Source organism: Podarcis muralis, chromosome 4, assembly GCF_964188315.1.
Source record: "Podarcis muralis chromosome 4, rPodMur119.hap1.1, whole genome shotgun sequence".
Taxonomy (NCBI): domain Eukaryota; kingdom Metazoa; phylum Chordata; class Lepidosauria; order Squamata; family Lacertidae; genus Podarcis; species Podarcis muralis.
Window position 1 is genome coordinate 37888081 of NC_135658.1, and position 12807 is coordinate 37900887.

The 12807-nt window shown below is 40.2% G+C and overlaps 1 protein-coding gene across 6 annotated transcripts in view; it reads right to left on the reverse strand.

Annotated features, from left to right (window-relative positions):
- Positions 1-7704: 7704 nt before the first annotated feature.
- The window catches only part of CD47 (CD47 molecule), a 46135-nt gene continuing 41032 nt past the window's right edge, over positions 7705-12807 (reverse strand). For all 6 annotated transcript variants that reach the window (XM_028726709.2, XM_028726713.2, XM_028726708.2 and 3 more), the window contains one exon: positions 7705-11391. In XM_028726709.2, coding sequence (XP_028582542.1) covers positions 11332-11391 — 60 coding nt within the window. In that variant the 3' untranslated portion in view covers positions 7705-11331. The remainder of the gene's footprint in view (positions 11392-12807) is intronic.

Consider the following 12807-nt stretch of genomic DNA (forward strand, 5'->3'; position numbering starts at 1 on the left):
AATGAGGGAAACGATTAGAAGACTTTAGGTATAAATTTTGGTTTAAATAACGAATACAGTAGTACCTCAGGTTAAGAACTTAATTCATTCTGGAGGTTCGTTCTTAACCTGAAACTGTTCTTAACCTGAGGTACCACTTTAGCTAATGGGGCCTCCCGCTACCGCTGCATGACTAAGCCACTTCTGGCGAAACAGAGCACTCACGGAAATGCTATTTACCTTCCCGCTGGAGCAGTACCTATTTATCTACTTGCACTTTGACGTGCTTTTGAACTGCTAGGTTGGCTATATAACCAATACAGTAGTACCTCAGGTTAAGAACTTAATTCGTTCCAGAGGTCCATCCTTAACCTGAAACTGTTCTTAACCTGAAGCACCACTTTAGCTAATGGGGCCTCCTGCTGTCGCTGCGCCGCCGCCACGTGATTTCTGTTCTCATCCTGAAGCAAAGTTCTTAACCTGAGGTACTATTTCTGGGTTAGCGGAGTCTGTAACCTGAAGCGTCTGTAACCTGAGGTACCACTGTATTAAGTAAGGGCTATCTTTACACCTTACGTTGAGTTTTGGCCATTTCTTGGTCTCTCGAGATCAGCGTTCGAAACTCCCATTCTTCCAGACACATTTTGCAACATGAAATTTCATTAACGTGAGCAATTTCTGAGCTCTGGGCACAGTACTGCGCCTAAGATTTCTGATTAAAACTGCAGAGTGGGAGAAAAGGAGGACCTTTTTCTGCTCCCCCCTTCCAGCCACTCTCTGAAGACTGGAGAAGAGACCCTCTTAAGAATATGAGGGGGCAGGCAGGGGAAGCATGGCTTTGTTTTTTGAAGTCTTCACTAGACCATGTGAAAAATGAATATAAGATTTTAGCTGCAGTTCATTCATTTTCAGCTTTGAATTCTTATTATAAAAAAGTGTGCCTAGACAGTCTATTATTGTGCCCATAACCTAGGCTTAAGGTGCCATTTAGCTCCTAGCTTTCATATCTCGGTTTCTAAGACTGCTTGAGATACCCTGCCCCACTCCAGCCGAGGAGACAACTTGCAGCATTGATACTAGGCTGTGGGCATAAGGTGGAAAAGTTCTGTGAGGAAGGCAATCTGTGGGTTCTTTCTTAAAACACAACTTGTTTCCTGCAGGTTGCCTTCCTTCCCCTCCAGGTGCCCCCTTCCCACTTTCCTTTCTCACTCCAGCCCAAGACCTTGCCTGCCTTCCCCAGGCTATATGCTGCCACCACTACAACCTTAAGCCTCCAGTCTGCCTACACTGAATCATAAATTCTAAGCACACCACAAGAGTTTCTACTTCAGACAGTGGAAATGTTACAGGTAGGAAACATGCCTTCCTGAAAGTGCCTTTCATAAAGCAATAGAAATATATATATAGTAAGACACTGAGATATCGTTCATCTTTATAGGCAGCTCACTGCTGCTGTGCTGATCACCCTTTCACATGTCATTAGAAGCCATTCATGGATATAGTGCTGTGCTCTCAATGCTAGTATTCCTATTCCTATTAATATTAAATTAATAACACTCAACTTTGAGTTTCCATTCCCTCCCTTTATACTAATTGCTCTCTGTTTAAAATTAATATAAATATGTTTCATTACGCGTTTGTAGCAAGCCATCTGGGGACCTAATTTAGGCCTGTAATTCAAGGTGTTACTATGGCAATGGTATAATAAATTGGGAAGCCACTGCCAAATATTTGGATTGTTAGTTCAAACTGAATGTGAGTACTAGACCCCTGGCTCACCCCTTGGCTGCTCATCCCAAAACTTCTACTCCAGAGCTTAATTGCCTTTCCACTCCTGCAGTGCACAGCTCATCTTGTAAGGTCTGTGTGAGTTTCTCTCTCAACTCGGAGCCACCTTCACTCCTCTCTCAAACCGAGAGCCTCTTGGGCCTTTAGCCACTTTTTTGCGTGTGACACTTTTGCCATTCTTGTTCCCTCTCAAACCTCAGGTTTCCTCTAGTGTGTGCTGCAACTCTTTCTGTCCCTAGGCCCTCTCTCTCCCCCCCGCCCCGAGTCAAATGGACTTTTATCACTTCCCTCACAGAGGCTGCTGTTTCGTCAACATTCTCCGCAGCTCAATATCAGAATCCGGCTCCCAGTTCTTCTGGCTGCTGCTGCTCCTCCTTTATGAAGGCTCCTAGGAGGAGGATGGGGCATGATGGAAACAGCCACCCACCCCAAACAACAGAGTCTCTCCGTCCCTCCCCCTTGGAGTTATTACTGCAGCTTACACAAATCTTTCCCTCTGAGAAACAGGGAAGACAAGGAAAGCTCTGAACAAACAAGACATTTCACTATACACAATCGGTATGGAGATAAAATGGACAAAAGCAGCAATACATCTTTCTGGTGGAAGGCTGTGCATGTCACACATTCAGTACTCGGCAAAGGGGGTTGGATGTGGACTTCCTGTGAGCTGAACTTCGCTTTAGTGATGCCCTCACTTAAGAGGAAAGGAGGTAGTCAGCCAGTGAAGCTTTGGCTCACTCGCTCCATCAATCTAGATAAATTGCTCACGTCAGCTAAAATCAGGGTACACTCTGTAGCCATCATCACAGCTTTTTCATGAACCAACTTCCCACCAGCACTATTACCAGAGAGATGCTTTAGAAGACAAGGAAGATGTCGGCATCACCCCATTAGAAAATGGGGTACACTTTTTAGGTCAGATCTGGAAGTTTATGTATCTACTGTTCTGGTTAGCAGCTTCTCCTCCTGACGTTTTGCTGAACAGCAGAGAATGGCAAAACATCATTAGACATTCAAGCTTTGACTTGAACCTCAGGTCACTCCATTATCCACAGGATGACACTGTGCATTGGCATACGAATTTACAGGTCTCTAAAGCATTGATTTACTGTTACTGATGTAGTGTGCGACACTGACATATGCCAAACTTCTCCTGCAAATGCAGCTAACAACTTTCTGCATTCACATAAACATGAAAAAGCTATTCAGCATGCTCAATAAAGGGGGGGAGAGTTCTGCTGTCTTACAGATGCAGTTTCTATGGAAGATTCAGTGCTTTCAAAATTCAAACTTGGTTTATTTTAGTAACAATACTGATGAAAATGTTCTCTGCTTTTCCACAGTTTTGATATATCACTGCATGTAATAAAATTGTGCTTAATTGAGTACCAAGAGATATGACCTCAATGATCCCTTACAGCAACGTTGGGTGGGCCATGTGAGAATGGTGGTTACACACAAAGGCAATACCAGTTTAATATATTACGGTTTTGAAACTGACACCTCCAGAAAGAAGGCTTTCATGCTTTTAGCATAATCTTCAAGTATAAGATTTTTTTTTCCCTTTGGGGAAATGAAGAAGAGCAGCAGAATTCCAAATGGATTTGAACATTACCTGCTGAGGCACACGCGAGTTCTGATGAGGCAGGCATTTAAACTATGAACACTCTCTAATTTCTTTCATTAAGAATAAATGAAGTGTACATCTTGCAAAACATGGTTCCCAAGTCATCTCTATCGAAATGGGCTTTTTAAAAAAAAGAAATCACTTTCCTTGTTTACTCAAAAGTCTATTTGATCATTTATGTAATACCTCTAAAAATGAAACTCTATAATTTGCCCCCGTTTTTCTAACTACAGCTGGTATCTGATTTGACCAATGCTGGGCAGGTTTGATTTTTAAAATTGTTGCCTGCATTTTCTTCCTTTTAAATATATGTGCTTGGATCAGGCTTCCTCAAACTCAGCCCTCCAGATGTTTTTGGCCTACAACTCCCATGATCCCTAGCTAGCAGGGCCAGTGGTCAGGGATGATGGGATTGTAGTCTCAAAACATCTGGAGGGCCGAGGTTGAGGAAGCCTGGCTTGGATCCTATGCTGCCCCTCTATTTACAGAAGGGGAAGTGATTTCCATCAAGTGTCTTGCCCATCACCATTCACAAGGGGCACGTGAACCCCAGCAACAGATTTTGGGGGGACATGGGACTGCAAAGGAAACGGTTAAATGGAGGCAAGAAATGGCTGTTCTCTTCAAAGAAGGATATTTAGTTGTACCTTCCTATACCTGGTATAGTGCGTATGTCGTACCATTGTAAAAAACGTGCTAAGAGCCTTTCAAGGCTGAAGATCACAGAGGTTGTATTCATGTGGCAGCTTATTTGGTTTCCCTGTTCATTTCTGCATTGTGAGTTTTCACACAACATAAAAGTCACTTGAGTAAATATATAGTGCAAGTTTAGTGCTCATTTCCATGTTATTTGCAAGAGGATTTTCTTTCTTTCTGGAAACAAGTAACATGGAAATAAGTACTAAACTTGTGCCATATTTGGCTATATTCCCAGCAGCGGCTTTTGCATTGCACAGAAGTAAAATACAGTGGTGCCTCACAAGACGAAAATAATCCGTTCCGCGAGTCTCTTCGTCTAGCGGTTTTTTCGTCTTGCGAAGCAACCCCATTAGCGGCTTAGCGGATTAGCGCTATTAGCGGTTTAGCGGCTATTAAAGGCTTAGTGGCTTAGAAAAAGGGGGGGGAGCGGAAAAAAACCGCAAGACTCGCAAGACGTTTTCTTCTTGCGAAGCAAGCCCATAGGGAAAATCGTCTTGCGAAGCAACTCAAAAACGGAAAACCCTTTCGGCTAGCGGGTTTTTCGTCTTGCGAGGCATTCGTCTTGCGGGGCACCACTGTACAATACAGAAATTAACAGATAAGGAAATGTTGGGAAAACAAAATTAATTGCATGCCAAGGCCCAGAGACCCAGTTGCTCCCTGTGTAGTGAAATAAGCAGACCAGACAGCAGCATATAGTGTTAGGGGAGTTCAAATACGGTACAACTTTGTTGGTTACAGATGTGGTTTGGCCTAGTCGTTGGGTGAAGCCATTTATTTAGCTCCAGCCTGTCTGTTGGGAGTCTGCCTAAGGGTCAACCACATCATGGGCGAGGAGCTATTGTGGCAAGGCCCCCTAAAGCGATAAACAATAAACAACTATTTTACTTTTAAAAGACAACTGAAGGCAGCCCTCTTTAGGGAAGTTTTTAATGTCTGATGCTGTACTGTTTTTAATATTCAGTTGGAAGCCGCCCAGAGTGGCTGGGGAAATCCAGCCAGATGGGCGGGGTATAAATAATAAATTATTATTATTATTATTATTATTAAAGAAAGCATACAGTTATATCATTGTGCCTTATATATATTGTTGTGTCTCACTTTACCTTATAGTGCCCAAAGTGCCTAATTCTAAAAAGCCAAGTGCTGTGCCTTTCTCTTAGCCTTATTGCTATGTTAGCAGAAAACATATGTGCATTTAGCTGTGTTTGCAGTTTGTAAGGAAGGCATCCATCATAGCCATGGGACGGTCATCATAACCCAATGTTCAGTGAAACAGGATGTCCAAGTTGGGTGCTTTCCACATAGGACACAGGATGTCTGATAACAGGAGGGGGTTTTGGGGCTTTGTCTGCCCATCGGGGATTTTTGCTTTGCTTGCTGATAACAGTATATGAGTAATTACTAAAATAATGAGCAATTATATGGAAAGCAGAAGTAATCTTTATATGGACATAGGAGGATATAGGAAGGGTGGTGTTCAAGCTTATTGGTTTAATTTTGCTGCAGTTTATGAATATGTAATGCCTAACACTATCTGGAAAAAGGTATATAAGCCTAGAGCACAAATGATCAGGGTCCAGTCCTTGGGAGAACTCCACTGGACCTATTGCTGTCAGCAATAAATTTTACTTTCTATTTCTCCAATTGCTGTGTCTGTAGTCTTTGAGCACACCTTGAACATGTATCCAGGTAACCTTCGCAACACTATGACCTATATCAAATAGGGGTACCCCCTGAGGGGTTCCTGCTTCCAATCTGGGTGTCAAACAGAAGGAACTCCTCACAGATCCCTTTAATGGGATACCCTTAACCAAGGAGGGCAAGCAGAGGCTACAACCTGCCCTCCAGCCAAGACTAAGGCTTACCCAGTGCCTAACCTCACAAAGTAGTGATGACTTCTAAGAGGTTAGCAAAAACTAAGTGGCTGGTGCCAATTTGTCAAGTGGAAAAACTCCTGCCCAGCCTTGAATATGGCAGCCAGCAATGGCCATAGCAAGGCCTAGCATGAAAGCAGCAGCATTCGGGAAAAGGGGTGACTTGTGGTCAGGCTAGTCAGTCACTTCCCTGACTCTCTATGCTTTTTGAGAATTTTATCGTTTTATTTGGTACTGTATCGGGAGGTTTTTAACTCTTGATGTTTTATGTTTTTAGATATGCTATAAGCCACCCAGAGTGGCTGGAGAAATAATAATGATTTATAGTTCCATTATTAATTTGTGGGGAGTTTTGTAAACTACTTGGAAACTGTTCTGTTATTAAATGATATATAAATATATGAAATAAATAATTTATTGGATTAACCAAGTCCAATGTATGCTTATGGTAATAGCGGAAAGCTAATGCTGCATGCCTGACAGGGAAAGTAAAGGCAGAAAATGTAAGCATGTGAAGTGGGAATTCAGAAAATTGCAATATAAGACAGTCAAGTTTAAAACAAGAATGGAGGGAGTGGGAGAAAGAGAAACGTCAGCAGAAGGTTAGAAACAGTTTGGGCTGAATTTTTATGAACAAAACACATCATGATGTGCTTTATTATTTTGTTGCTCTTGGCAGCAATTGTGGGTTTTTTTTTAAAATCTAGAATTCTAAGGAAGCTTTTGTACTACAAATGCCAAGAGGATGGAGAAGTTCAGGAAACGTTCACCTGCGTTTTCTGTGTTGCTTCGGTTACAAGGTCACCTACACTTCACATACCTTCTATTTCCCCTTGTAAAACATATAAATTGTTCAATCTCAAACAACATATTCTGAACCATGAGGTGAATCAGACTCTAAATTTTATTTAAAACTGGAATGCTAATGGTTGAGATCTACAGCTGTTACCATCAGGCATTCTATCTCTGAAATCTCCTTTGCCCTCCCTTCTCCATTTACCTACCAATAAATTATGTCCCGCCCAAACAGACCTTCTTGTCACTATATGAACTCCTCAAACCTTGCCTACAAAAACAACAAGAAGTCCCAGGGATAATAAAATATTTGCTTTTATGGAAGCGCTTCTGAATAATTTTTAACCTGAGAAGGGATGTGCCATAAAAGTAACTGCTAAAAGGTGTGAATCTGACAAGCATCTGATCTGAAAATAATTTTTCCTTCATAGGTCTTGCTGACGTTTCTCAAGGTCAAGTAATTAAAAAGTTAGCCAACTCCCCCCCCCATAATACTATAACATGCCTTGAATGATTAATGTATATTACCAACTTCAATGTCTTAAAATGCACCTCACCATGATCTCTCCACAGAATAGAAGAGAGCATTCTACATTTTGCTAAGTTATTTCCATTATATTTACACTAGCTCCCAGAAATTTAATTATTTAAGCTTTTTTTCTTTGCATGGTTTTAAAGAAATTTCAACATTTAGTGCTAATATGCTAATTTAGAACATAGCATTGAACTCACCGGCTGAAAACTGTGTCACTGACATTTCTGTTTTAATGTTAATATATTTTCAGTGGAAAAAAGGGGGCATGGTTAAGCATACTGTGAAAAACTGAATTAGTAACTTATTTGCAACAAACCTTTCAGGGTTAATTTGAAAGAAACGTAGCCTAGCAGGCCTAAAAATAATTGACAGTAACTTCGAGAACGCAAGGAGCAAGACCCTCAAAAAATTAAAACACTTTTATTTTAATTATATAGTTGATTTACAAAGCTATGTTCAATAAATAAAAACACACTGTTATGTTTAAAAGACTGGAGGTTTTTCCAAATGGTCAAACAACAAAGATTTGGCTTTATATTTATACAAAAAGAAAAAGAAAACCCCAATCACAAGTATTAAAACAGGCATAACCACTTTGGTTTCTTAAACATCGGGGAAAATAAAGGACTAGTTTAGGAAAACTTTCTCTTCTGAATGAGGGCCATATGAAATTTAAAGCACAGGACCCTCTTGTACATTGTTATGACGTTCTCAAACGGGCATAATCAGAATCAAAGTCTTTAAGACGAAGGAATATTTATTTATAGGAAAGAATTTGGCTTTACCCGTTTGTGGGCTACATAAGTTGTCTTTAGTGCTCTTTTCAAACAAAACCATATAGTCTTGCAAGGCAAACGGCAGGACTAGACTTCAAATTCAAATATAGCATGGAATGAATTTGCAGAATTCTCATTTTCTGCATGCTCCAGAAATGAGATGCATCAGCAATGAATCAACTTACTACGATGCTACGGAACACGTGGACTGATCACCAACTAATGGGATATATTGAATTTTGTTTTGCATTCAGGATGGCGGACCTCAAACACATGCACAATAGTATCCTGATTTTTAAAAAGAGAGATCCAAGATCCCAAACCTTAAGAATTAAAGCCAATGTACAAGCTTACCACCTAATCCTGCCATCTTTACATGAATATTTACGATCTTCAAATACCTACCTCAGTTAGGGGCAGACATGAGAATGTAGCCCTTTTACCCAGTTTGGTAGTTATCAGAGGATCAAACAACAGTACCCAGAAATCTAAGAATAAATTTTGGAAACCAATGCAGGAATATGAGCATTGAACAACGCTACCAGAGTAATCATAAAAAAAGAAGCAAAGCAAATATTCAAAATCAGAGGCAATCTATGATATTCCTGCTCCCAGGGAGCACAGCCATTTAAAAAATGAGAACAAAACTGCATCAGATCTCTCTAATAAGCCCCTTTATTCAGGCAAATGTTTTGTTCATTAACTGCTGTACTGAATGGGGCAATGAGTGGGAGTGTGGGGAACTTGCCTTTAGCATCATCAGGCCTTCAGCTACTCAAGAAGTCTATGCTCTCAGCCTTCATTGTGGTGGTGGTTGTTCAGGTAGTAACAATTAGCTAACTAGATTAAATTAAGCATTTTAGCTATGTAGATGTGAAACACAGTTTATTTGAGGGGAGAGGGCTATCAGGAGACTGAGCAAAAGTCCCACTGAACATTTTAATAAAGAGCATTTCACAAAATTGACCTGAACTTACGAAAGGGAGACTCCACAATTTAGGGGCTCAGAATGCTATGTTTCAATACAATTAATCTTGCAGTATATTTAAAGTGGATAGATTCTGATTGGGAAGGTGCAGAAGAGCACACAATGCTTTTTTAATGCAATTTCTTGAATGGAGTCTACACAGAATATTTTAGTAGGATGGAAACAGGAAACAGTTCCTTAAATCCTCTTGAATGAAGTGGGGATTATTGGTTTGTTTCTGTCCTTTTTTATTATGTATTTTGTGTGTTTTTATATTGTAATTATATATTGTGAACTGCCCTGAGATCTATGGATATAGGCAGTATACAAAATTTAATAAAAATAAATAATAAATCCTCTATATGCAAATAACTGAAAGACGAGATCACAGAAATCATAGTTTCAAAAAAAATTGCAGCTTAATTTGGAATGCTGGCAATCTATAGACCAAAAAAGAACAACTCCTGTTTCTGCGCATAAGTTTCTGGCAACTGCAGGAGATGGAAAAGAAATGGGATTTAATTAGCATAAGTGTTATGGGATGATTCTCAGCCTCATGAACATTAAAGGACTACTACATTCAGCAGTGTAGAAATTGGGATTTGTGCCACGAAAGCTGAACTCGGTCCTTAATTTTAAAGAGCGTTTTAATTAAAGAATAGGAAAAAAGAGAAAGTTACTTTGACTACAATACTGATCACCAAAGCACACAAAGAATTACAGTATATACAGCAGGAATACTAACAGGAAGTGCGTGGATGGGACTTTTGTGATCATCTGAGAGAGTTGGAAACCAGGCTCTTATTTAGAAAAGACTAATGACGATCGCTTTTCAAAAATATTATAATACAAACAATATCTGTTCATCTTGTAATGTATCCACTCACATTCACACCACATAGGGTATGAACAGTGCTTAATATAAACAGTTTTCTCATTTGAATATTGTTTCTGTATTTGTCATAGAAAATGTCAAAAAGGTAAGATTGGAATTAGGCTGTTTTTGCACATTGTGCCAACCTGGCTTAGAGTGAACATGAGATCACAGCGACTTTACCCTCCTCTGGTCATTCTGCTGCTGGACCACACTGAGCTAAGCCATGTTTTGGCTCCCCATGCCATCTAACCCAGGCTCGTGGTTTAACTCTTATCAAAACTAATGATGAGCTGCAGGTAAAGTATGTTCTTGGTTTGCAGTTTGCCCTGCAGAACTGAACTTCAAGCCTGAGATGGGACAACATGCTAAGCCACACCATGTCTTAGCATGGTGTGCAATGCTGCAGCAAAACAACTAGGGAAGAGCAAGGCAGCTATCGTCTCCTCCCTGGGAGCCTGCATACCCGGGTCATTGCACTTGGCCACTGTTTTGTGTAATGTGAACCAGGTCAGTGTTTAATAGCAAGATGGGGAAAAATTGCATCGTTTATCATGCAGTACAAAGATTTGTGTAAGTGGTCCCATTGATTTATCTTCTGTGACCCTGCAATAACTTTCAGTCATACCAATGCTAGCTTAAGCTTAACCTCTTCTAAATATAGGGCTGGTACTAGCCATGTTGCAGGCTACCAGGAAAAAAGCCATTTGTTTCGTAATATAATTCAGCCTTCACCAACCCAGGACCCCTCCAGATGTTTTGGAATGTGACTCCTATCAGCGACATCCAGCATGGCTGTGTGGCTGGTGCTGATGGGGAGTTGTGGTTCAACACACTTGAGGGACAACTAGGTTGGGAAAGGTCGAGCAAATACATTAGCACTGAACAGTTATATGTACAAAAAGTTTTTTAAAAAGTAAAAAAAAGAAGAGTGAGAACTGCAGACTCATGAGCAACTCTTCTGCTTCCCTTCCTTCAACACTGCTCCCCAGTTTTGAGGCTAAGAGTGCTACTTCATGTAAGAAGTAGCTGCTGTATAGCATCACAGAAATTGGCCCAGGACAGAAAGGCGCTAATGTGCCAAACACTGTTATGTTGGAAAGTAGTCCTTTCATGAAGTCTGGTCTTTATGAAAAGTGGCAGTTCAACAGTGCAGCACTAAAGAGACACAAAACGGTGGATAAAAAAAAGAGAGAGAGAGAGTCCTTTGTATTCTTTCCCTCATCTAACCAAAAAGGAGAGAAATAAAAATAAACTCACGTGCATACACTCATTTCTCTTTTAAACATTACCACAACTCCTGTGACTATAAAGTTACCTCATAAGTCATTACAGCACTTTTCCACACATGCAAAACAACTAATTTCCTGATTTTCTTTTTCTTTGAGTAGTGCATCATCAAGGCCACGGTGTATCAACAAAAGTCTTTCTCCACTTGTTTCCATGTCCATTGCCAGATTGCTTTACTTTTTTGCTGGGAAGGGAAAAATAAACCACAAAATTATTATCTGAAATTTGGGACACTTTAAAAACAAACAGTTAAATCTGATAAATCGAGTAAGTGCCTTCAGAATTTAAGGTAGGTTGCTTGAAATAGGAATAATAGTCATTCACTATATACATTATGAAAGATCAGCATCAATTGGTTTTTGCAGCTATTTTCAGTTCCACAAACCTATTCGAGGATGTGCAAATGTATTTGAAGTGTAAGACTGAATGCAGAAGGTCCCAAGTTCCACCCTTAGCATCTCTAGTTAAATTGCCATGTGATGCAAAAGATCTTTACAGCACACCCTCGAGAGCCAAACAAATCATGGCTTAGCATGATGTGTTTGGTCCATCTGGCTCTGACTGCCAGTGGATCTCCAGGGTGTCCTGTAAAGATCTAGTGTTTTCTAGCTATTCCTTTGTAGCTTGGCAAACATCTTGGGTGGGGTGGCTAAACAAACCAGAGCTAAGGAAGGCTTGTGAGTACACCAAGCCATAATTAACACAAACCAAGTTTCACAAGCCAACAATAAATCATGGCTTGAGAATGTGGTTTGCTGATACCAAACAAACAATAGTTAAGGTGGTGGGTTTGGATGGTCAAACTACGGTTTAATAAACCGTAGTTTAATTAAGCATGGGTTACTGTTATGTGCAAATGAGATGTCAGTACAAGGCAGGTTTGTATGTCCATGTGGAGAAACAGTGACATGACCAGGTTACGTGAATGAATGATGTTCTGTTATAAAAAGGGTTTGATTTGTAGATAGTTCTGAATGGGACAAAAAGATTGGCAGTTTACTTCTAAAAGAGACCTGGGGCATAAAAGGTGTTCTTCAGTTAGCGTAACAAGAAAGAGTTATGCTAACACAATTAACAAAAGGGGTATCTATATGCCTTGCAAGACTTTCCATGATGTCAGTTGACATTGGAGACCAGCTTCTTAAGACAGGGTAGTGGAACCAAAAAGGTCTAACTGTGGCAGATCTTCAGTGGACATTCCATTTGGACTTGCTCATTCTTATTTAAAAATCAACAAAACGTTGGGATGACAGAGCATAATTTTTGTGTAGTTGAACTGTTTTCTGACTGAAGGGAATATAAAGACAGACAAAGCACTGATGAGAGAGTATGAAGAGGGCAGTCAAGTCCAGACTGAGTATTTCAGCCTAGCCTACATCAAAGGGTTGCTGTGAAGAAAAAAACGGGGAGGGGGGAACCCTTGAGCTCCTTGCAAAAAAGGTAGGATATAAATTGAATAATAATGTCCTCTTATTTTACACTTCAAGTATCCCCATCGACTCTTTAACACAGTACAAGTGGGGTTTAATGAATTTTACTTACTTTCTCATTGAATCTAGTGTTAAGAAGATGCACAAACAGTTGGAACAAACAGATTAAA